Source organism: Macaca nemestrina, chromosome 3 (assembly GCF_043159975.1).
Source record: "Macaca nemestrina isolate mMacNem1 chromosome 3, mMacNem.hap1, whole genome shotgun sequence".
NCBI lineage: Eukaryota > Metazoa > Chordata > Mammalia > Primates > Cercopithecidae > Macaca > Macaca nemestrina.
In genome coordinates, this window is record NC_092127.1 from 38,844,612 (window position 1) to 38,871,714 (window position 27,103).

Genomic DNA, 27,103 nt, shown 5'->3' on the forward strand with positions numbered 1-27,103 from the left:
CACTAAGTTCAGAAGAGCTAGCTAAGAAACTGATGAAGGTAGCTACTAAGCAACAGATTTTCAACGTGGACAAAACACCTTTTATTGGAAGAAGATACCATCCTACAATGTTCCTAGCTACCAGGAAGTCAAGCCTGGCTTCAGTGTTACCAGGGACAGGCTGATTCTCTTGTTGGGGACTAATACAGCTGGTGACTTGAAGTTAAAGCCAATGCACATTTATCATTCTGAAAATCCTGGGACCCTTAAGAATTATGCTAAATCTACTCTGCCTGCACGCTGTAAATGGAATGGCAAAGCCTGGGTAATAGTGCATCTGTTTACGGCATGGCTTACTGAATGTTGTAAGCCCACTATTGAGACCTGTTTGAAGAAAAGAGTCTTTTCAAATTATTACTGCTCATTGATAATAAACCTGGTCACCCAAGAGCTCTGATCAGATATACAAGGAGATTCATGTTATTTTCTTGCTTGTTAGTGAAATATTCATTTTGCAGTTCATGGATTAAGAGTCATTTTGACTTACTATTTAAGAAATACTTCGTCTTATTATTTAAGACATAAATTTTATTAGACTGTAGCTGCTATAGATAGTAATTCCTTTGATGGATCTGGGCAAAGTAAATGGAAAATCTTCTGGAATTGATCCACTATTGTAGATACCATGAAGAACCCATGTGATTCACGGGAAGAAATCCATGTATCAGTGTTAACAGGAGTTTGGAAGAAACTGATTCCAATTCTCATGGATGACTTTGAGGAGTTCATGATTTCCATGGAGGAAGTCACTGCTGATGTGGTGGAAATAGCAAGAGAATCAGAAAGAGAAACAGAGCCTAAACATGTGATTGAATTGCTACAATCTCATGATAATACTCCAACAAATGAAGACTTGCTTCCTACGGATAAGCAAAGAAAGTGGTTTCCTGCAATGGAATCCACTCATGATGAAGATACTGTGAACATTGTTGAAATGATAACAGAGGATTTAGAATATACCTAAATGTGTTTGATAAAGCATTGGTAGGGTTCAATCCTGTGAGTAAAATGATATCAAACAGCATTGCTTGCTACAGAAAAATCTTTTGTGAAAAAAAGATTCAGTTACTGTGGCAAAATTTGTTGTCTTATTTTAAGAGATTGCTACAGTTACCACCCTCACCCATCAGTCAACATCCATGAACTTGGAGACACGACCTTCTACTAGCAAAAAGATTGTGACTCACTGAAGGGTCAGATAATTGTTAGCATTTTTATACAATAAAGTATTTTTAAATGAAGGTATGTGCATTTTTTTAGATATAATGCTGTTATACAATTAATAGATTACAGTGTAGTGTAAACGTAACTTTTATATACACTCGGAAACCAAAATACTTGTGTGACTCACTTTATTGTGATAGCCACTTTATTGCAGTGGTCCGGAACTAAACCTGTGGTATCTCCATAGTATGCCTATATTTATCTGATAGGGAACAGTGTTCTTCATGTTCTTATTTTAAATTTTAAATTTACCTTCTGCTTGAGCCTTTGCTTTTCAGAGTTTGATGCATAACCTTGAGTTTTTTCTTTAAATTAACAAGTTCAAACCTATTTGGGAAAGTTTGTAGAATAGTGATGTGTGTAGGTTCTCCTTGAAGATGGGGAATTTGACTAGATGAAGAGGTCAGTGATATACAGATATATAGGTGACCTGTAGAGCTAGAATGGAGTCTAGGCCCTTCAAGAGGTCAGTCTAATTTGTCTACTTTCTCATACTTTATTTTTAATCCGGATACATAATTGTTTGTACTGTTTAAAATACTCTCAAGAATTCCTTTGTGGTCAGGTGTGGGAGCTCACACCTATAATCCCAGTGCTTTGGGAGGCCAAGTCAGGAGGATTGCTTGAGGCCAGGAGTTCGAGACCAGCCTGAGCTACATAACAAGAACCTGTCTCTTCAAGAAATTAAAAAGCAAAAATTAACTGTGTGTAGTGGTGTATTCCTGTAGTCCTAGCTACTTGGGAGGCTGAGGCGAGAAGATCTCTTGAGCACAGGAGTTCAGGGGTACAGTGAGCTATGATTGTGCCATTGTATTGCAACCTGTGCGATGGAGTAGGACCCTGTCTCAAACAAGAAAAGAGGGAATTCCTTTGACATCATATTCTGTATCTAATAGCTTCTTTTTTTTTCCTCCTGCATGTTTATTTTTTAGCACTTTTATTGTGATATTTTATGTATTTTAGCTTTTATGATTATAGATAAAAATAATCAGTTATCCTCATATTGTTATGTATGTATGTACATATATATGTATGTATGTATGTATATATTGAGATGGAGTCTTACTCTGTCACCAAGACTGGAGTGCAGTGATGCGATCTCGGCTCACTGCAACCTCTGCCTCCTGGGTTCAAACCATTCTCCCACCTCAGGCTCCTGAATAGCTGGGATTACAGGCATGTGCCACCACACCTGGCTAATTTTTGTATTTTTAGTAAAGATGGGGTTTCACTATATTGGCCAGGCTGGTCTCAAACTCCTGATCTCAAGTGATCTGCCTGGTTTGGCCCCCCCAAAGTACTGGGATTACAGGTATGAGCCACTGCATCTGACCTGTTTTCATAGAGTTATAATGACTATTTGTTTGATTAACATTATAATGTGTATTAGGACATATGTCTTTAGATTGAATAATTTTTAAAAATGAGCTAGCTTCTCTCCATATTTTGCAAGTATAAAACCTCTCATTTAAAGACATTTCTCTAAGAGTCTTTGCCTAATGTTTACTCAATAAGTTTGTTAATTTATTATTTATATAGGTATGTATTTTCTGTGTATACTGAAAGATTTGTGAACATGTTTTGTATTTAAACGTTGTGATGTAAAATGTAATTATGTTATTTTATGGTTACATAATCAACTTCTTTAATTTTTTTTTCCCAGGAGGATAGCAAACAAGCTCAATTTTTAGCCTTGGCAGTAGTATACTTTATCTCTGTTCTTATGGTCTCCAAGTACAGAGACATTTTGGAACCCCAAAATGAAAGGCATAGCCAGTCATTTACGGAAACTGGCAGTGAAAATGGGAATGTATCACTCTCTGGTAAGTTTGCATTTTCTATTCCTTTGTACCAAATTTCAAATAAATGTTACTTACTTTTGATGGTTAAAATGTTGATACTGGAATTTAAATCCATTTATGTGTAAATTAAGTGAGAGCATACATATATTTTTATTATTAACTAAATGTTTTGGCTTAAATATTGTGTAATTAATTGCAACTGGGATTTTTTTTTTTGTTCTTTAAATGAACCATCTAATTAAAGGTAAGTCAGAAAATGGTATCTTATACAAATAAAGAGTGGAAAAATTTTATTGACTTAATTTGCTGTGAAGAATCACTAACTCATATTCTCTTACAAGAGACAGACTTGTTAACAAGTAACTGCAATAACTGGAGTTTTAAAAGTAGCTGCCAGTTATAAAAGTATAGTTAGTAAAGTAGCTGTTGCAGTTATAAAAGTAGCTGCCACCCAAAGGAGGCAATTTATTATTCACTCGACATTCATTCAATATCTACTGGATACTTGGGTATATATTCATGACTAAAACAAAACAAAAAAAAATATGTCCTTACGGAGCTTACATTCTAATGGGAGGAGATAAAAAATATGTACATGTTATAAGTAAATTGTATAGTTATTTTAGAAGGTGGTAAAAGTGCTTAAAAAAAAAAAAAGAAAAGAGAAAATAATAAGCAGGGTAAAAATATAAGGAATGACCAGGAGTTATTGGGTATGGATTTTTCTCTGAGGGAAATGAGAGCTCATTGGAGGGTTTTGAGTACAGGAGTTATAGTTTGTTTTTAAAAGTACCTCTGGGCTGGGCGTGGTGGCTCACACCAGTAATCCCAGCACTTTGGGAAGCTGAGGCAACTGGATCACGTGAGGTCAGGAGTTGGAGATCAGCCTGGCCAACATGGTAAAACCCTATCTCTACTAAAAATACAAAAAATTGGCCGGGCGTGGTGGTGGGTGCCTGTAATCCCAGCTACTTAGGAGGTTGAGGCAGGAGAATCGCTTGAACCCTTGAACCTGGGAGGCAGAGGTTGCAGTGAGCAGAGATCCCACCACAGCACTCCAGCCTGGGTGACAGAGTGAGACTCCATTTCCAAAAAAAAAAAAAAAAAAGTAACTCTATATCCTGTGTAGAGGATATAGAGGGCAAGGATAATCAGTGTCAGATACTGCTGTTTACTACCTTACCCTGCAGCTTAGTGGCTTAAGACCACAACCATTTTTATCTTTCTTACATGATTCCTTGAGTTATATTTGGATAGGGCACAGTGGGCATGGTTTATCCCTGTTTCAGATGTTGTTTGCTGGGTCTGGAAAATCTAAGATGACTTTTCTAATAGTGTATGTAGTGCCTCAGGTGGGATGGCTCCAAGAACTGAGACTGACTGACTAAAACAGCTGAGCTGGGATTATATGTCTATAGCCTTGATACTTGTTCTCAAATGAATTCCTGGTTTCCTTCATTAGTTTGGAGAGCATCTCTGTCTCCATATCATCTCTCTACATGTTCTTTCCAGCAAGGTAGATCAGAAATAAGCCACACTTCTTACAGAGATGTTCAGAGATTCTGGGAATGCAAGAGCTACCAGACCTTCTTAAAATGCGGGCCAAGCACTGGCCCACTGCTGCTTTTGCCAGATCCTGTTGGTTATTGTCAGTCAAGCCTAGTCTAGATTCAAGGGCTTATCAAGGGATGAGTACCAGGAGACATGGGGCAGTAGGATTATTGAAACAACCCTCCTCCACAACCAGTTAGGAGGATATTGCAGTAATCAGTAATCCAGGCAAGAGGTTATGGTGGGATGGATTAGGTTGGCAACTAGAGATGGTAAGAGGCAGTCAGATTCTGGATATGTCTTAGTGGTAGAAAAAACAGAATTTTAAAACGTTAGGTGTGCGTTTTGTGAATGAAAAAGGTAGTCAAAAATGATTACAAGGTACAGTGGAGTAGATTAAAGGTGAAAGAGATTTTCAGGGAAAGATAAAAAGAGAAGAAATTCAGTTTTCAGCATGTTGAGTTTGAGATGTTTTTTAGACATGTAAGATAAATTGTAGGGCAGCAGTTGTATTTAATAGTTTGATTTTTTTGGTGGGGGGTATAGTGGTATTTAAAACTTGGAGAATGAATGATATCACGAAGGGACCAAATGTAGATAGAGAACATAAGAGGAACAAGGACTGAGCCTTGTGTCCCTCCAGCTTAAGAAATCAGGGAGAAAAAGAGGTGAGAGATGTTAAAAAGGAACAATCAGTGAGGTAGTACAAGGAGAACAAAAAGAGAATGGTATCCTGCAAGCTGAGGAAAGGAAGCATTGTCTAGTTGGAGGGAATAATTAGCTGCTGCTGTTATGTGAAGTTCTGTTAGGACTGAAAACTGACCATTGGAGTTAGCAAGATGCAGATTTTTTTGTGACCTTGATAAGACCATTTTTGCAAGAATGGGTTGAAACCCTGATTAAAGGGAGTGAGAATTAAACAGAGAGAAAAGGAGGCATTCCTCGTTGAACTGGATTTTAAGGATCATTGAATTATTTATGCTTGTAGAAGAGGTAACAAGTTTTCCAGCTGCAGTAATCATGTTTGAGGTAGAGCTTTTTATTTTATCCTAAAGATTGTGGACTTGGGCCAGGCGTGGTGGTGCATGCCTGTAATCCTAGCACTTTGGGAGGCCTAGGCTGGTAGATTGCTTGAGCTCAGGAGTTCGAGACTAGCCTGGGCAACATGGTGAAACCTCATCTCTACAAAAAAATAGAAAAATTAGCCAGATGTGTGGCACACACCTGTGGTCTCAGCTACTTGAGAGGCTTAGGTGGGAGGATAGCCTAGGATGTCAAGGCTGCAGTGAGCCTAGATCACAGCACTGTACTCCAGCCTGGGCAACAGACACACACACACACACACACACACACACACAGATTGTAGACTTTTTCTTATAGGCCAATGACTTTCGACCTTGTATTGCTACCCATTACTTTAGGTAATTTTTGCAAGTATTTATTTATTTTATTATACCATGTCTCTTGATAATAGGTGTATCCACTCAGTACATTTTATAGAATATATAATTAGTTTTTGCTCTTTTAGAACATGATGTATTTCATAATTCAAAAGAGTAGATAGCTGTTAGGATTGAATATACCTTTTAAAAATTGGTTCTAAATTTTTGTTTATTTTTTCTGTTTCTGGGTGTGATATAGAAATCACACCAGCAGCATTCAGCACTTTAACTACGGCATCAGTGGAAGAATCTGAAAGCACATCATCTGCTCGAAGGAGGGACTCAGGCATTGGGGAAGAAACAGCCACTGGTTTAGGAAGCCATGTGGAAGTAACTCCTCACACAGCACCTCCTGGAGTCAGTGCAGGCCCAGATGCAATCAGCGAGGTGCTATCTACTCTTTCTTTAGAAGTCAATAAGTCTCCGGAAACCAAAAATGACAGAGGAAATGAGTTGGACACTAAGGCTACGCCGTCAGTTTCGGTTTCAAAAAATGTCAATGTGAAAGACATTCTCCGAAGCTTGGTTAACATACCAGCAGATGGAGTCACAGTGGATCCTGCCCTTCTGCCCCCAGCCTGCCTTGGAGCCCTTGGTGATCTGTCTGTGGAACAACCTGTGCAGTTCAGATCTTTTGACAGGTACTGAAAATAGGTTTTCATTTTGGTATGTTTCTACATCTGACCCTTGAACAACATGGAGATTAGGGATGCTGACCCCCTGTGTAGCCAAAAATCTGCATATAACTTTCTACTCCCTCAGAACTTAACTTCCAATAGCTTATGTTGATCAGAAACTTTACTGATAACATAAACAGTTGATTCACAAATATTTTGATTATTATATGTATTATATACTGTACTCTTACAGTAAAGTAAGCTAGAAAAAAAGAACATGTTATTAAGAAAATCATAAGAAAGGCCAGGTGCAGTGGCTCACATCTGTAATCCCAGCATTTTGGGAGGCTGAGGTGGGTGGATCACCTGAGGTCAGGAGTTCGAGACCAGCCTGACCAACATGGTGAAACCCAGTCTCTACTGAAAATACAAAAATTAACTGGGCATGGTGGCGTGTGCCTGTAATCCAGGCTACTCCGGAGGCTGAGGTAGGAGAATCGCTTGAACCTGGGAGGGGCGGAGGTTGCAATGAGCTGAGATCGCACCATTGCATTCTCACCTGGGCAACAAGAGCGAAACTCTGTCTAAAAAGAAAAAAATCATAAGAAGAAATATGTTACTGTTCATCAGGGGAAGCAAATCATCATAAAGATCTTCATCTTTCTTGTCTTCATGTTGAGTATGCTGAGGAGGAGGAAGAGAAGAGGTTGATTTTAGTATCTCAGAGGCAGTTGAGGTAGCAGAGGTGGAGAAAGTGAAAGGGAAAGCAGGACAGGCAGACACACTTGGTGTAAATTTACAGAAATGCTTTGTAATTTCTTTCTGACCTTTTTGCTTTTTTATTTGTCTAAACATATTTCTATGTGGTACAAACCCTTCTTTCACCATTTGCTTTAGTTTCAGTGCCTGTGTCATAGAAGGGTCCATGTCATAAAAGAACTTAAAAGCAGTCTTGAATCATTAGAACCCTTCTGCCAGATTGTCTAATGTCAGTTCATTTTCTGGTACTGCTTCTTCTCTGTCTTCCTCATCTGATAGTGGTTTGGATATTCTTGTTTCCATCAAGTTGTTTTCCCTCTGTTGATCCCTCTGTTGTTGTGGTATCTGTTAGTTCTTCAATTTCTCCAAGATTCGTATCTTGAAACCCTTCACCCCTCACCTTTTTGTCATATCTACAATCTCTCATGATTTCCTTCATTAGTTCTGTCAGAAATCCTGTGAAGTCATGCACAACACCTAGACACAGTCTTCTCTAGGAAGAATTTATTGTTTCAAACTTGATGGTTTCCACAGCTTTTTCTATAACAATGATCTTAAATGGTATAATCCTTCTAGACTTTTATGATGTTCTGTCAGGTTCTCTTCCATAGTGTTGACAGTTGTTTCCTAAGAATACCATGTGTAATGAACCATAAAGGTCCTTGTGACCTCCTGTTCTAGAGGTGGAATTAGAGAAATTGTGTTTGAGGGCAGTTAGACCACTTCAACACCCTCAGTGTTGAACTCATGAAGTTCTGGGTGGTCAGCGGCATTGTCCAATAGCAAAAGAACTTTAAAAGTTAATCTCTTACTGATAAGGTGATAAGGTACTTCCTGACTTTAAGGACAAAGTTTCAATGGAACCAATCCAGAAAAAGGGTTCTCGTTGGCCAGGCTTTCTTGTACAACCAACAGAGTTGCAGCTGGTGTTTGTGTTTTCCTTTCATGGCTCAGGGGTTAGCAGCTTTATATTAATAGATAAGGGCAATCGTGATCATAAACCCAACTGCATTTGCACAAAACAGTATAGTTAGCCTATCTCTTCCTGCCATAAATCCTAGTGCTCACTTCTCTTCCTTGCTAATAAGTATCCTTTGTGGCTTCCCCCACCTACCCCAAATAAGTTACTTTTGTCTGCATTAAAAACCTGATCAGGCTGATCCTTTCTCCTCAATGTTTTTCTTAATGATGTCTAGGAACTCAGCTGCTGCCTCTTGGTTGGCAGAAGCTGCTTCTCCTATTATCTCGATCATCCTTGCTGGCATTAAATTTAGCTTTAGATTCTTCTTTAAGTTGACATATAATGACTTCAGTTTTTCTCAAATCATGTTAGAGTCTATAGGTATGCCTTTCTTATAGCAATCCTGCAACCGCGTAAAAGCTGCATTTTCAGTGCAAGATAAAGATATTTCACAAAAAATGCATTTTTTTTTTCCCGCCTCCTGGTGTCACTGCAGTAACAACTTTGCCAACTTCCTTTTCTTTTGTTACAGTGGTCCTTATGCTGGATTAATTTCTTTGGAAATGGCAGGCAACCACAGCTGCAGACCTCAATCTACAGTACATATCAAGCAATTCAACTTTTCCTTATAATGTCATGACTTTTCCCTGCTCCTTGGGAGCATGTCCAGTATTGCTAGTGGCACTTTGTATGGGTCCCATTATGTTATTAAAGGTTTATAGTATTGCACTAAACATGATGAAAAATATGTGAGAACTTGGAGAGATCACTTTTGCTGTGATACACAGTTTACTGGAGAGGTGAACTTCCCAGTACTTTGGGAGGCTGAGGCGTGTGGATCATTTGAGGTCAGCATTTCCAGACTAGCCCGGCCAACATGGTGAAACCCCGTCTCTACTAAAAATACAAAAAGATTATCCAGGCATGGTGGCGGGTGCCTGTAATCCCAGGTATTTGGGAGGCTGAGGCAGGAGAATCGCTTGAACCTGGGAGGCGGAGGTTGCAGTGAGCCAAAATCGTGCCATTGCACTCCAGTCTGGGCAACAAGAACAAAACTCCTCACCCCGTCCCCAAAAGAAAAGAGAGGAACTGTGTTCTCTGAGATGACTAGCATCACACAGCATTTTAAGTGATGCTCACAATACTGGAGCTCAATGCAATTGTGGCAGGAAGTAGCTATGAAGTTATTATAGTAGTACAGTATGGATTAATGTTAATTTTATACAGTTATGCTTTAATAATTGACATTTACATTGTTTACATTTCTTTTAACTGCAGATGGTACCATATAATATTTCTAAGTGTTTGTGTGTGTAAGTTTTGATATATTTTAACTTATTTTCATAACCTCTGAGATTTTTCATTTTGTGAATTTCTTTTTTTCTTTTTGTCTGGATGCAGTGGCTCACACCTGTAATTCCAGCATTTTGTGGGGCTGAGGTGGGAAGATTTCTTGAGTCCAGGAATTTGAGACTAGCCCGGGCAACATGGTGAGATTTTAAAATAAAAAGATTAGCTGGGCATGGTGATGTGTGCCTGTAGTCTCAGCTACTCAGGAGGCTGAGGTGGGAGGATCACTGGAGCGCAAAGAGTTTGACACTACAGTGAGCTGTGTTCATGCCACTGCACTCCAGCCTGGGTGACAGAGTAAGACCCTGTCTAAAAAAAACTTTTTTAAAATTGATGCATAATGAGTGGAATTTATTCTGGGGATGCAAGAATGTCTGAACATACACAAATTGATCAATGTGAAACATCATATCAATAGGATGGAAGACAAAAGCCATATGATCATTTCAATTACTGCTGAAAAGCATTTGATAAAATTCACTATTTCTTCATGATAAAAACCCTCAAAAAACTGCATATAGAGGGAACATACCTCAACACAATAAAAAGCCGTAAACAACAGATCCACAGCTAGTATCATTTGGAACAGAGAAAAACTTAAAGCCTTTTCTCTAAGATCTGGAATGAAACAAGGATGCCCACTTTCATTACTGTTATTCAACATAGTACTGGAGGTCCTAGGTAAAGCAATCAGACAAGAAAGAAAGGGCATTTAAATTGGAAATGAAGAAGTCAGTTGTTTGCAGATGATATGATGTTATATTTAGAAAAACCTAAAGAGTCCGTAAAAAAGTATTATAACTGATAAATTCAGTACAGTTGCATGACAAAAATCGTTATCATTTCTATATGCTAACAGTGAACAATCTGAAAAAGAGATCAAGAAAGCAATCCAATTTACAATAGCTATAAGTAAAATACCTAGGAATAAACAGCCAAAGAAGTGAAAGATCCCTCAGTGACAGCTATAAAACATTGATGCAAGAAACTAAAAAGGACCCCCAAAATGAAAGATATTTCATGTTCATGGATTGGAAGAATTAGTAGTGTTAAAATGTTCATGCTACCCAAAGTGATCTACAGATTCAATGCAATCTATATAAAAATACCAATGACATTCTTCACAGAAATAGAAAAAATATTGCTAGAAACTATATGGAACCACAGAGACTCAGAATAGCCAAAGCCATCCTGAGCAAAGAGAACAAAATTTCAAATTATACTACAGAGCCGTGGTAACCAAAACAGCATGATACTCTCATAAAAACAGATACATAGACCAATGCAACAGAATAGAGAACTCAAATAAATCCACACATCTACAAGTGAACTCATTTTTGACAAAGTTGCCAAGAACATGCAGTGGGGGAAAGGACAGTCTTCTCAGTGGTACTGAGTAAATTGTGTGTCCATATGCAGAAGAATGAATACCTTTATCTCTTGCTACATACAAAAATCAGTTCAAAATGGATTAAAGATTTAAATCTATGACCTGAAACTATGAAGCTACTGAAAGAAATCATTGGAAAAACTCTTCAGGACATTAATCTGGGCAGATTTCTTGAGTAATACCCCAAAAGCACAGGCAGTGAAAGCAAACATGGACAGATGAGATCACATCAAGCTACAGAACTTATGCATAGCAGAGAAAACAATCAACAAATTGAAGAGACAAACCACAGACTGGGGATCATATAATAACCTTATATATTCTGGTTAACTGACAAGGGTTTTAATAACCAGAATATATAAGGGACTCAACCAACTCTATAGGAAGAGATGTATTAATAATAATTTAAAAATATTACTAAATTTTAAATGATTTATCATTTAATGTTTAAATGATAACTTTAAAATTTATTACTAAATTTTAAATTAAATGATAACTTTAAAAATTTAATTAAAATGATAAATGATAACTTTAAAATGATGACTATTGGGCTAAAGATCTCAATAGACATTTCTCAAAGAAGACATACAAATGTCAAACGATTTTATGACAAGGTGCTCAACATCATTGATCAGAGAAATGCAAATCAAAGCAATGAGATATCATCTCACTCCAGTTAAAATCGCTTATATCCAAATGATAAGCAGTAACAAATGTTGGCAAGGATGTGGAGATAAGGGAACCTTCATATACTGTTGGTGAGAGTATGAATTACTACGACCACTATGGGAAACAGTTTGGAGGTTCCCGAGACAACTAAAAATAGAACTAGTATGCGTTTCAGCAATTTCACTGCTAGGTATATACCCCAAAGCAAGGAACTCCGTTTATTGAAGAGATATCTGCACTCCCATGTTTATTGCAGCACCGTTCAAAATAGCCATGATTTGGAAGCAACTAAGTATCTATGAACAGATGAATGGATAAAGAAAATATGGTGTATATATACAGAATGGAATACTATTCAGTCATAAAAAATAATGAGGTCTTGTCATTTGCAACATGAATGGAAGTAGAGAACATCATTATATTAAGTGAAATAAGCCAGGCACAGAAAGACAAACTTCACATATTCTCATTCATTTTTGGGAGCTGAAAATTAAAACAGTTGAACTCCTGGAAATAGAGGGTAGAATGAGGGTTACCAAAGGCTAGAAAGGGTACTGTAGACTAGGAGGGAAGTCGACATGGTTAATGGGTACAAAAATATAGTTAGATAGAATCAATAATATCTATTTTTTTTAGCACAACAGGGTGATTACAGTCAATGATAATTTACTATTCAGTTAAAAAATAACTAAAAGAGTATAATTGGAATGTTTGTAGCACAAAGAAATAACTGCTTGAGGTGATGGATACCCCATTTACTGTGATATGATTATGATTGCATGCCTGTATCAAAATATTAAATGTACCCCATAAATATATACACCTACTATGTACTCATGAGATTAAAAAGAAATGAGTGATATAATTTCCCTCAATTAAATTAGAGAGATTTTAAAAAAAATCACAGCTGTTATTTATGAGGATATGAAGAAACTTTTTTTTTTTTTTTTTTGCTGTTGAGAGTGCATATTGCTACAGTTTATTGGAGGTAAATTGGCATGTTAATTAAAAATTAAAATATATAAACTTACTTCCACTCTGGAAGTTCATACAGAAATAATAACCAAGTATAAAATGTTTTCTGCAGGTGGAATTGCCTATTTTAGTCTGTGAAGTTCTATCCTAAATGCATTTAGAATGGATAGATAACTATCTTTATTCCTTCTTTAAAGATGTAGAAACTCAGTCACAGAGAAGTTAAGTAATAGCTTATGGCCTTATTACTATTAAATGGTGACACTAAAAGACCTGTCTCTTTTGAATGATTTACCTTGCTGCATTTTATAGCAAAATTGTTTTATAATAGTGGAAAGTTGGTTTTTATAGCTGCCAATCTATAAATGATTGGTTACATGTATTATTTTTGAAAAACCTAGTAAATATTATGCAGTCATTAAAGAGTAAAAGAGCACTGTATAGAATGATACTGAAGACATATATTTTTAAATGGAAAAAGCTGTGTCTGGTATAATTTGGAATTTGCTATTCTTTTTTTTTGAGGTGGTCTCACTTTGTCACCCAGGTTGAAGTGCAGTGGTGTGATCTTGACTCACTGCAACCTCGCCTCCTAGGTTTAAGCGATTCTCGTGCCTCAGCCTCCAGAGTAGCTGTGATTACCAGTGTGTGCCGCCATGCCTAGCTAGTTTTTGTATTTTTAGTAGAGACGGGGTTTTGCCATGTTGGCCAGACTGGTCTCAAACTCCTGGCCTCAAGTGATCCAAAGTGTTGGGATTACAGGCATGAGTCACTGCACCTGGCCTCAATTTTTATTTATTTATTTTATTTTTGAGACAGTGTCTTGCTCTGCCCCCCAGCCTGGAGTGCAGTGGCAGTCATAGCTCACTGTAGCCTCAAACTCGTAGGATCAAGGGATCGTTCTTCCTCAGTCCCCTGAGTAGCTGGGACCAACATGTCCAGCTATTTACATTTTTTTTGTAGAGATGAGGTGTTGCTGTGTTGCCCAGGCTGGTCCTGAACTCCTGGCTTCAAGCGATCCAGCTGCATTGCCCTCCCAAAGCATTGGGATTCCAGGCGTGAGCCACTGTGCCCTGTCTATTCTCAATTTTTACAATTTATTTAGATTTGTTCGTGTTAGATTGAGTACTCAAAAATATGTGAGGCTATACTTTTAAATTTAATATATGTTATTAATATAGTTACATTGTTTACTAATGATCCAAATTTTATATATTTTAGCATTTATTTCTTTTTTAAATATCATAGAAATTAAATTTGTGCCTTACTGATGTCTTCAGTGAGTAGATCATGAACATATTTAGGAAATCATGCTTAGGCATAATACATTTTAAGGGGTTTATTGAAGTAGAAAACAACAGATAATTTTGATGGTAGCAATTTCCAGGATGTTCTGTAGAATTTGACATGTCTGGTATTCATTTAACAGTCTCTGATGGCAAGGAGACTGCTCTGTTTTTTACCTCCCTTGTTTTTTCTTGGTTAGAGGCACCTTTTTAAAAACTTTCATGCTGCCATGGGCTAGTGGAATATCTTTGGGAATTTCAAAGCATCCCTCTGATCATGTATTTATCTCAGGAATGCTATGTCAGAAATCACAACTCTCCTCATATCTTAAGTATTATCAACTTCCAAGGAATAGCTGGAAAGTTTAGAGTAACAGCTGCATGAATAAAACCTTGCTGAAAGGCTGCCAGGTTGTGGGCCTTTGTGAATGCAAAGGTGTTTGTGTTCATTCCCATGCCAAAATTCTTGCTCTTATCTAATTTGAAGATCCTCTCTGATGATTAGTGAATGCCAGGAATTTATCTTGATAAAGTTCAAGGACTGGTCTGGCTTTTCAACTGGATCCTTAGGGACTAAAGTGGTAGGCTGAAATGCTCTTTTTTCCTTTAGTGAACTATTTGTATGTTAAATAAAATAGCATTTGTGTGAGGGTTTGTGATATTTGAAACTGATATGATACTGAAATGGAACTTCTCAACTTTATTGATCTGGAAGGCATTGTTACTATTTGCCTATTGCCAGTAAATTAAAAGAAACTTTGAAATGAGTATCCCTTGTTCAGGGGAAAGAAAAAATCCAGCAACAGTATTTTCATTTGTTCTGTGTGAGACTTTAGGAAAATTACTTCTTTCTCATTCGTAAAATTAGCATAATAATATGTAGTACTAACCTCAAAGGTTGTCATAAATATAAATATGGTAATTTGTGTATGTTCTTAAGCACGGTGCCCCACAAATATTAAGTATTCATAGTGAGTTCATAAAGAAAAAAATGATAATAACAATTTTTATCTCTTCAGTATTTGGTTTATAATTGACAATTTGGGAAACTAACTTGCATAATTGGTTGTCTGTCTTTCAAATTCCTTATGCTAAAAAGTTTGAAGCACTTTCTGCTAAAATTGATGTAGATATAAAAAATTCCAATAATTGTTCTTAAACATTAAAAAAGATTTCAATTTGTTTCTTAAATAGAAACCTGAGCTGTAGCCTGAGAAAGGTGCCAGAAATATCCCTAGCACATTGCCTGTCATGTAAAGTCTCAGTTTTGTCAAATGCATGTTGCATTTTCTCTGTGTTTTCCAATGCATCGTATAAAAAGATAATATTAAATGCTTAGCTTTTGCATGATAAATCTTAACTATTGGTAAATTTAAAATTCTAGATTATTTCTGTAAACTGTAGAACATGCTTTACTAATTTAGATTTATACTTATATTTAACAAGATAAACACGATAAAGATCTCCTCTGTTGAAGATTTTAGTCTTTTACACTGAAACTTTATAATAATAATGACAATGATTGGTAAAGACAATGAAAATATTTCAAAATCTACCTACTGCTTAATATCCTTTTAATGGGATCATTGTAACTTTGATTTTTCTTTGTTTCTGTATAGCCTTAAGCTGAAGCAGTATTGTGTTAATTCCTTAGAACTGATTTGAATCAATCAGTGAATTTGGAAATTGATGAATTTTGTTTCTCTATTATGAACTAATTATGTAGCTATGTGAAAGAATGCAGCTTTTAAAAATTTATGAGCAGATATATTTTTGTGATTTTATGGTAGTATATAAATAATTTTATATGCTAGAGATCTTTATTACTGTTGCTTATAGATGATTCTAAAATTATGTTTAAATGTTAATATGATTGTGGTGATAATTGTACAACTTTGTGAGCATACTAAAAATCTCTTAATTGTCTATTTTTAGTGAACTAAATGGTATGTGAATTATATCTCAAAAGTTTTAAGAAAGGTCAACATGGGGAAACGGTTCAAATTCAAGGCTCTGGTGTTAGATAAACCTAGATTTGCATGGTAGTTCTACTATTTACTTTGGTTATTACGTTACCTTTCTGAGGTTTAGATTTAAAATTTCTAAAAATTGAATTAATACGTACCTTAGGATTGTTTTGAAAATTGAATAATAATTCTTGGCATATTGTCAGTGCTTCATTTATCTTAGCTGCTATTAGAATTTATAATTTTATATTACCTAACAAGCAAGCAGGATTAAGAAGAAGGCATCTTGGCAGAGGAGGCGTATATACAAAGGGTTGGAGTTGTGAAATGACACAACACACTTAGCAACCGTAAGACCGTGTTGAAGAAGTGTGTGAGGAACATGTAAAATATAGATTCATGTAGAAAGCCGTACTTCTGATCTGTCATTCCTGACAATAGGTGAAAGATCCTGGACAATAAATATTTCCTGAACTGAATAAAAGAATAAGACCTTATTTGTGACTGAGACATTAACAGCAAGAGGATGAAGGATTAGAAATGAAGTTGAGTTCCTTTGTTGAGTTTAATTAGCCATGTCATCTTGAATAAATAGGGATTGAGCATATTTGGAACAGCTGTAGTAAATTCTGTTCTGTTACCAGTTTTCCAGTGTTTGATTATGAAAATGTTCAGGCAGACAGAAAAGTTGAAAGAGTTGTACAGTGAAAACCTGTAGACCCATCACTGAGATTCAGCAATTAGCTTTTAACTCTGTTTGCTTCACCATGTATCCATCAATCAATCTTATTTTTGTAATGTACTTCAAAATTGTAGATATCAGTTCACTTCACTCTTAAAACACAACGTATTTTGCTTTGTGTGTGTGTTTTAAAAAATAACTACAAAATGTATTATTAAAATATTGGAATTACATAATTTTCACTTTTGAATGCTTGTATTGGGATCAAGTACCTAAGTTACTTTGTTTAGACGCTGAATACTTTAAAGCTGTTAAGGGAATACTTGAAGCTTGCAGTTATAGTACTGTCAACAAAAGATGTGATTAAATAAATGTGATTAAATAAATATTTCAGCTAGCATGCAGCTAACTGGAGATCGATACCATTTTTTTAATCTAAAATTTACATACCATGAAAGACACAAGTCTTAAGTATACCGTTTGATGAGTTTTGACAAATTTATACATTTGTGTAACCCCAGGTCCCCATCATGATATCATTGGTCTTGAAAGTTCTCTTTCCCAGCCAATTCTGGTTCCTATCCCCCAGAGGCAATTATTAATTCTGATTTTGTGTACCATACATTAGTTTTGCTTGTTCTAGACATACATGTTAAAAAAAAAAAAAAAAACCAACCCATAAAGTATATACTCCTCAGTATAAGGCTTCATTCAACATAATGCTTTTGAGATTCATCCATGTTGTTTGTTACCTTTTCATTTCATTCATCAGTAGTTTGTTACCTTTTATTGCTGAATAATATTCCATTCCAGAAGCATAGCACCATTTAAAATTTTCTATATCTGCATAAAGGACATTTGGGCTATTTCCAGCTTTTGCCAATTATAAATAAAGCCTATATGAACATTATTGTATACATATTTTGTGGACATAAGCTTTCTTGAGGAAATTCCTAGAAGTGGAAATGTTGAGTCATAGCATACATAGGTATATAATATTTTGATTATAGAAAAAGCAATTGCACTTTTCTAAGTGTTCCTTTCTGTTGCTCCATTCAGTTCCTACTTATTGTATGAGTAAACTAGATCTTGCTGGTTCTTTCTTTTGTGAACAAATGTGAAAGTAAATTCTTCATATTTCTCCTCCCTCCCCTGCACAGACATTGCTAGAAGACAGTGATTTTCTTAAGCAGTAGGTTTTAAATTTCTCCTTCCAGTAGGAAATACTACAAATTACATTTCGTATTGTTTTTGAAGGTACCACTAACACACCCGTACACACACACATTCATGCGCGCATGCACACACACACACACACACGTCATATCTACTCCCCCTTAAGTCAATAATCTTCATCTGATATAAGCTGCCATGATTTAAGCACACCATTTTGGATTGGGGGCTCAGGTGGCTGTTGCTTCTATTTTTTAGTGTATAGTTAACATTGGCAGTCACCCTTATAATGATGTGACACCAGCTACCCTCAAGTACATTGAATAAGCCATGCCTAGCACAAGAGAACTTGATTTAATTGGCAACAGTGTTTGCCCTCGCATGATAGGCACTGAAGTAAAACGAAACCTATTTTGCTTTGTGTGTGTGTTTTTAAAAATAACTACAAAAATGTATTATTAAAATATTGGAATTACATAATTTTCACTTTTGAATGCATGTATTGGGATCAAGTACCTAAGTTACTTTGTTTAGAAGCTGAATACTTTAAAGCTATTAAGGGAATACTTGAAGCTTGCCGTTATAGTACTGTCAACAAAAGATGTGATTAAATAAATTGAATGTTGAAGACTTTAGGCTTATACTTAACACCAGGTAATTAAAAGTAAGCACTGCTGTGGGAGTGCATTATATATCAGCTGTCCTCTTTACCTCATTAACTGAGTTTTTGCATGTTTACAGAGCCAACTTCAATTAAAAATGCCTTTTAAGTTATGACTAACAAGGTCTTTTAGTTACTGTTTGGTATAAAGTATTACTTTTTAATTGAAATTGGTATATCATAAATACCTGCCTTTGAATAATGTACAAGATAAAGAACTTTGATTATTTGATATTTTTGCATATGGTTTTTATTCCTATGCATTACTTTTTTGTATATTATGAAAAGATATATAAACTTTGGGGTTTAAAAATGAAAAACTGGGTTGTATACATGTTAGCAAATTGCTTATATCTACTTTTTTTTAAGCTTATAAGATTTCTAAGGTTTTATTATTTCAGATTAGCAGCGCTTTACAATTCTTGTGGAAATGTTGAATTTTCTGCTTTAATTCTTTTGGTTATATTTTATTTGTTAGATAATTAAAGATAATCCTAAATTTTAAAAATACTATGTGGTAAATATAAGTTTAAATGTTAAAATGGATTGTTATATTTTCATAGTGAAATGCAGATAAAAATGGACAGTATTGAAGAGATTTCACGTTGGGTGAAAAGTCTAAATTGTACATCAAATTGAAACAAGAAAATTAGAAAAATAAGTTAGCTACCTAATTTCTGTTTTGAAATTCATGTAATTAATTCAAGAGATCAATTTGTATCTTTCAATCTGTTTACTTTCTTTATTACAGAAGTGTCATTGTTGCAGCAAAAAAATCAGCAGTCTCACCTTCCACCTTTACTACAAGCATACCTACCAATGCTGTCAGTGTGGTTTCCTCAGCAGATTCAGCCCAAGCCTCAGATGTGGGAGGAGAATCACCAGGTGAGCTAGTTATCAGTGATTTCAACAAAAATGTTTTTACATCTCATTTTAGCAAAGCTTAGGATTTTTGATTAACTTAAAATTTGGGGGCACATTAGAAACCATTGTGCTTTTATCCTGTTGATTGTTTACTACTTTTCTGAATAAATTTGAGTAAAATTAAAGGAACTTAAGTCGAGGATTTCAGAATTTTCTCCACTCAAACCTAATATTGTGTGGTAGATTAGATGCTGCTAGTTGGGTAGATGAGTGCATGGATGAATGATAGATTCATAAAAATACTTTTTTCCTTTGTTTTCTTTCCCTGCACTTAAGAAGATGTATATTGATAGTGGCCTAAATTAGAAAGTCTTGTTGACACGTAATCTTTTAATATGGTTACTGGTTGTCAAATATTTATATAGTATCCAATACTTTGTTTTTTTGGTATTTTTTTTGAATTAGAGGCTTGGAAAGAAATGCTGCTCTGAAGTGTAGCATCATTCTAACAATGGTCATACTGGTTCAGTTCCTCCTATGGCAATTTTATTTTTGTCCATCTCTCCTTCTATATTCTTTCCATGTCTAAAATCATATATGTGGATAAAGAATTATTTCCATGTATAAAAGCATATATATGGATGCAAGATTCTATACGATGATGGGAAGCTTTGTGGTGATACGGGGTGAACTTGAAGAATGTGCAGTATTAAAATGACCAAGTATAACAAAGGGGATGTTACTGTATCAGTGGTTTTCTTCTGGATATTTTGATGTTTCTTAAGGTTAATAACAAGATATTGTACCCACCAAAACATTCATCTTAAGATCCTAGGTTGAGATTGATGAAAAATAAAGAAATTTTGAAGGAATGGCCTGGTGGATTATATTGAGAACAGAAATAATGCTGTTACTTCTTTTGGGATATCTCAGGCCAGGGTTTGCCTTCTGTTCTGCTGTTCTACCTTTATTTGGCAAATTAGCGTATCTTGGAGAGTTTTTTTCCAAACTTGATATTGCTACTGTCCAGTAGCTGGGAACTTTTTTCCTTGATGTGTACTATGTAATCATGTATCCTAGAAACAAATACTTTGTTTATTTCTTTTGTCTTCTCTCTTTTTTTTATTTGTTATTGTACTTGTGTTAACAAAAATATATTTTATCAGAAGTTTTAAGCCTGTTTAATTTTTTACAAATTTTATAGTACTTAGTGATAAGACAAAATGTTCAGTAGGTTAAGTAAAAGAAAGTTATATGCAATTCTTTACGTACCATATAATTACAACCAAGTGACTTATCTACCTTTTTTACATGATAAAAGCAAGAAAGTGTATTATGAAGTCATTTGGCTCTCCGTGAAGTTGGGCTACTGACAGTTTTGATTTTCGATATTTACTTTAGGTAGTATTTCTAAAATTTAATTAATAGTCTTGTATTATTTTTATTCTTAGGAAAATTAGTAATTAGAATTTTTTTTTCTACTTTGAAACCAAAAGCTGCAATTGTATCAGAGTTTTGTCTGCCTTGCTTTTTATTTTATAATTTTTTTCAAAAATTGATAGACTCTTTTAGATCACTTTTAAGTTTACAGGAAAATTGAGTTTGAAGTACAGAGAATACTCAAATACCCTCTCATTCTCTCCCTCGCTGGTTTCCCCTGGCCCGGTGAGAATTACAAAGGAAAATGGACATGAAACTCTAGCAAATTTTTCATCTTTATTGTTTCATTATACTCTGATGCCTCTTTTTTTTTTTTCCCCTTTGGAGAAGAAATAATTTGGTAATTCATTTGGAGCTGGGTATGCACATTTCCGCTTCTCCACCCCCATCCAAAGTCCTTTAAAAAAAAGAATCAACTGTGGTTTTTCTAGAGTAGTCCCTTTTGTGAAAAATGCAATGGTTATTAGTATCTATGAAATGATTTACATGCCATCTTTTAAATTCAGTTATAGTAAATTTTTCAGTAACATCCCAAATCAAACGTGATTTCAGAAATTCAAAGTACACTGAGTAAAATATTTTCTCATACTGCCCTCTAGTTTCAGTTTAGGGAACAGAGTAAATAGGACCCTTTGATTGCTTTTAAGCCTATTCTTTAAAATTTAAGTCATGGAGTTTTCAGAAGAGATAAACAGCTGAGACATATGGGTAATATTTTACATGTAGCAGTATTATACATTTCTCTCTGAAGCCATTGCATTTTTTCCAGTAAATTTATTGTAATTTAAAATACTCACTTTGAAAAACCGTATGCAGAATTACAAGACACTTTGCTATCTTGAAGACTGTTGTATTTATTGGCAAAATCTACAAAACCCTGTACCATTGATCCAGCTCATAATGTATCTTATTTTTCTGTTGCTTAAATTTTGTATGCTTTTTGATGGAGTTTCTCAAATGGTTACCAATTCTTTTTTCCATCTTGAACTAGAATTTTAAACTTTTTTCCCCCCCAACCCCACCCCCATTTTAAAAAAATAGTTATTCCTTTTTCAGTTATTTCAAGTCTTCCTTGTGATTATGGTCTTTCTGTTTACCATTTATTTTGGTTTCCACATCTGACTCTTCTTTCTCCTCTTTCACTGTGCTCTTGTTACTGTCATATGGGTTCTCCATTTCAGTGTATTGCTTCTGTTTTATTCCGTTAATTGATGCCATGAACATTACTGCCTTGATAAGAAAAATCTAACCTAATCTAGTGTTTTTAGTTGTCCTGCTTGTTACTCTTCTACCGCCCCACTTTACATACTTTTGCCTACTATACTTGCCCTTGCACTTGTTAAGTACTCATTTCCATATGGAATCCACCCCAACCCCCCAAATAGTTCTTTCTCCCTTGTCAATATTTTTTTTAACTGATACATTTTTGTTTTCTTTTTGGTGGGTCTCTTGATTTAAGTTATTTGCCATTAAAAGAAGTAGATAAATATATAGACGGTTCCAACCTAACAATTTTTTGACTTTATAATGGTGTGAAAGCAATACACATTCAGTAAAAATTGTACATCAAGTTTTCTGTATGACCATTCTATTTTTCACTTTCAGTACAGTATTTAGTAAATTATGTGATATATCCAATACCTTATTATAAAATAGGCTTTGTGTTAAATGCATTTGTGACCTAGAATATAGATGCTTCTTGACTTATGATGGGGTTACATAATGATAAACCATTGTAAGTTGAAAATATCGAAAATTGAAAATGCATTTAATGCACCTAACCTACCAAACAGCATAGATTAATCCACCCTATCTTAAATGTGCTCAGAACACTTACATTATCTTACAGTTGGGCAAAAAATTTACTTGATAGAAAATACGATGTTTCTGCTATGACATTCATATTTTCTGTTATATATTCACATGATACCTTCAAGGAAATTCCCATTTGTGGATATTTGGAAATTTTGATATTAAAATGGGACACATTTTACATGCGGTACAATTAAAGAGAAACTAAGATAGATACTAATCACAGGAACAGTTAACACTTGCCAGGTTTATATGAGGTCAAAGCTTTTTCTATGAAAATATTATCACTGAAATAATTTTATAACCCATAGAAATTGATAATTTGTTTGCAGTTTGAAATAATACACATTATTAAGACTATAATTAACATACAAAACTTTTTTGTTGTACAAATTTCAAATTTTAATTTGAATAACATACCTTGGCTTATGCAGCATTTTATCAACCAAAAGGACTAGTCTAAGAGCAACAATTGTATCTTCTAATTAATAAGTATTAAAAGATATTCATCAGAGGATAAGACATATCCTTTATTGCATGTTTTCAAAGAAAATAAAAGCAAAATTGATTTTAGTAAATATATCAAAATCTGGAAATTTTATAGTCATCAGCACAGATTTGATTACCTAGAATACAGTATCCTTTCTTTTTTCTTTTTTCTTTTTTTAAATTGAGACAGGGTCTTTCTCTGTTTCTCAGTCTGGAGTGCAGTGGCACAGTTATAGATCACTAAGCCTTGAACTCCTGGGCTTGAGTGATCCTCCTGCTTCAGCTTCCCAGGTAGCCAGAATTACAGGTGTGTGTCTCCATTCCTGGCTAATTTTAAAATTTTTGTAGAGACAGGGTCTTGCTCTATTGCCCAGACAAGCCTTGAAATCCTGGCTTCAAGTGATCCTTCCATCTTCACCCAGTATCCCTTCTTGTATGTTAAAATATTATTACTCTTTTTCCAATATGCTGTTTCTCTGTACTGCAAAGCATACATGAATAAATCAAAATTGAAACTAGCTCAATAAAGGAACTAAGTATACTGTTCACTAATTTATATGCCTGGTGTTTGCTACTTTGCAAAATTTAGTAATTCTACCGCTTACTAGAATATTAGACAGTATCTGTTTATTAGAGCCATATACATTATTAATTAGTACTTTTTTAATATTAGGGAAATATTTGAGTCATAACCATATTTCCTTTGTGTAAGATTTGGGCCAATAGGCTTATTTTTATTCATTCAGTAGGATTTATTTAATTAGTTTTTACTGGGCATATAGATGATCCCTGACTGAATTTACTGGTTCAGAAAAGAGAGAGAGAAATGCAGTGTTAATGTGTTTAGGGGTTAAAAAATTGGCATTTGTTTTAATGATTCTTTATTGCAAGGGACATTAGTTATTTAGACCCGCAGGGACCTTAAATAAACAATTGCCTACTCCCCAGATAGATGCTAGACAGATGATATATTTGCGTTTTCCTTTTTGTCCTTTTGAATGTCTGGAAAACTGTCAGTTTGAAGGAGCCAGTTTATCAGTGCTAGGATAAGGAAAAGATAAGTGAGTATCATTCCACATGTTGGAGGTAGCTTCTGCATTTATATATTTGTGATCATTTGCTGGAAATATTTAATGATAATTTAAAACAAATTGATTGAAAGTTTATATTTTTATCTGAGTTGAAAAAATACAGAATGTGTTTGGATGTTACATTTTTTTCCCAGCAGGAATGGAGAACAACGTAGTGTGAAATTACTGATGTATTTAGTTTATTCTTTCATGTGATTTTTTTCTTATAACTTTTGCTGGTTAATTTATTATCCTTGTTGGTAAAGTGTCTTCTTATGACTTAAGACACTTTGTAAAAAATCTCTTTCTGCTGTATTCTTTTTTAGAATTGAAAATTGGCATTACTTCTAGGGTAGTGTGAGGAAATAATTTTTGTTACTGCTTTATTTAGAAGCAACAATGTTGCTTTTCTTTTTCACATTTCTAATATGCATTTCTCATTAAAATTTGTATCATTTACAACAGTGGGCAGGGTGTGGTGATTTACACCTGTAGTCTCAGCACTTTGAGAGGCTAGGGTGGAAGGATCACCTGAAGCCAGGAGTTCAAGGCTAGCTTGGGTAACTTTTCACTTCAAGGAATTAAAAAATTAGCTGAACGCGGTGGTACATGCAAATAATCTCACCTACTCAGAAGGCTGAGGCAGGAGGATCACTTGAGTCCAGGAATTCAGGACTGTGGTGAGCTGTGATCACACCAGTACACTCCAGCCTGGGCAACGGAGCAAGACCTCATCTCTTAAAACAAAAAACAAACAAAAAAACCCCACAATAAACCAGTTAACACAATAAAGGCTAATTTTGCCTAAAGCCTCATACATACATTCCCCGCCCCCCCTTTTTTTCCCCCTAAAGCCTCATACATACCTTTTTTGGGGAGGGATTTATTTTTTCCATTTCTACTTTTAAGTAAATGGGACCTTTTGTGTTCCTTTGTATTAGTGTCAGAAAAGCTCAAGAAAATCCATCAATAATGCTAATAGAGAAAATGTCTGATACATTGCAATAAAAAATGGTCTTCAGGCCAGGCGCAGTGGCTCACGCGTGTAATCCCAGCACTTTGGGAGGCCAAGGCAGGTGGATCACGAGGTCAGGAGATCAAGACCATCCTGGCTAACATGGTGAAACCCCGTCTCTACTAAAAATACAAAAAATTAGCTGGGTGTGGTGGTGGGCGCCTGTAGTCCCAGCTACTCAGGAGGCTGAGGCAGGAGAATGGCGTGAACCCGGGAGGCGGAGGTTGCAGTGAGTCGAGATGGCACCACTGCACTGCAGCCTGGGAGACAGCGAGACTCCATCTCAAAAAAAAAAAAAAAAAAAAAAAAAGGTCTTGAAAAACTATCACCAGTTAAAAAACACAGAAATATTTTGTTAATCACTGGTAACAGTCAATGACCCACTGTGATTCATTGATCATATTGTTGTCAAGAACTTAGAAAATTGCAGGTGTCATGTACCGAGTGTAATAAGGCCAATGGGTCTGTGAAGTACTTTACTGAGTGTTGTATATGATTTTAGGATTGGACCTGACTCTTAGAAGTGCCGGATACCAAAGGATGAAAAAATGTTTTTCAACTTCGCTGGTCTTGCCCTCTAATTTGAAATTTTATTGTGAAAAATACAAAAATAGCATTATTTTTATGATGAAATGTGAGTTGATATATATGCTTTTAAAAATTGTCACAATGGGCTGGTCATGGTGGCTCACGCCTATAACCCTGGCACTTTGGGAGGCCAAGGCTGAAGGATTGCTTGAGACCAGAGAAGGATTGTTCGAGACCAGCCTGGGCAACATAATGAGACTCTGTCTCTACAAAAAAAAAAAAAAAAAATAGGAAATAGACGGGTGTGGTGGTATGCACCTATATTTCCAGCTACTTGGGAGGCTGAGGCAGGAAGATGGCTTGAGTCCAGGAGTTGAAGGCTGCAGTGAGCTCTGATCACACCAATGCACTCCAGCCTGGGTGAGAGAGAGTAAGACTCTGTCTCAAAAAAAGAAAAATAAAAAATAATTGTCAGCATGATGAAGTGTGTGCTTTAGCTTCATTTTTAAAGGAATCCTATGCGTCCTGACCACCAGTCACTTGGTTAGAGTTTTTAGGTACAGTTAGATCTCAGCTGAACAGGATGGTGAGGAAGGTAGGACTGTAAGCAATACAAAGCTTCCAGTATAAAGGAAAGTCAACTTTGATTATCAAGGGAATGGGAAAGGAAGTATGTTGTGGAAAAGAAAGATTGACTATAGTTAAGTTCATTTTGTACTAGGAATGTGCTCTCTCTAAGAGGTGGGCTCAGTAATCATCCAGAGGTTAATTGTGGAAGATTGCTGCATTGCCCGCTTTCCAAAAGGAACCAAGCTTGTTGGGGGGTAAAATTGTCTAGATTTTTGGATCCTTGGATTTGACTGAGACCTGGTAATCAGAACTGAGGGTTGTTGATCAAGTGCTGCCTAAAAACCAAGCATGTTTCAGGAAAGCTCAAAATTGCCTCAGGTCCTTGCTGTTTTTTAATCAGTTAAATCCACAAAACCTCTGATTAGGTCCTGGCTATGCTTATCTGTATCCAGAATTAACTTTATTTGCCTTACCAAAAAGAGCACATTGAATCAGCATGCCTAGATACAATTGAAGTGAGCCTGAGGAAGTTCTGGGAGTGGTGTGAAGCAGAGGGAAGTGTTGTGTGTGTTGTGTTGTATTGTTATTGTATTGTATTGTATTGTATTGTATTGTATTGTATTGTATTGTATTGTATTGTATTGTATTGTATTTTAAGACAGGGTCTTGCTTTGTCACCCAGGCTGGAGTACAGTAGTGCAATCTCAGCACACTTCAAGCTCTGCCCTCTAGGCTCTAGTGATCCTGTCACCTCAGCTTCCCAAGTA

General features: G+C 35.5%; 1 protein-coding gene across 6 annotated transcripts in view; it reads left to right on the top strand.

Annotated features, from left to right (window-relative positions):
* LOC105463467 (LPS responsive beige-like anchor protein) overlaps positions 1 to 27,103 on the top strand; it is a 770,029-nt gene that overhangs the window by 177,846 nt on the left and 565,080 nt on the right. For all 6 annotated transcript variants that reach the window (XM_011710554.3, XM_071092575.1, XM_011710553.3 and 3 more), the window contains 3 exons: positions 2,927 to 3,086; positions 6,258 to 6,699; positions 19,300 to 19,433. In XM_011710554.3, the coding sequence (XP_011708856.2) occupies positions 2,927 to 3,086; positions 6,258 to 6,699; positions 19,300 to 19,433 (736 nt within the window). The remainder of the gene's footprint in view (positions 1 to 2,926; positions 3,087 to 6,257; positions 6,700 to 19,299; positions 19,434 to 27,103) is intronic.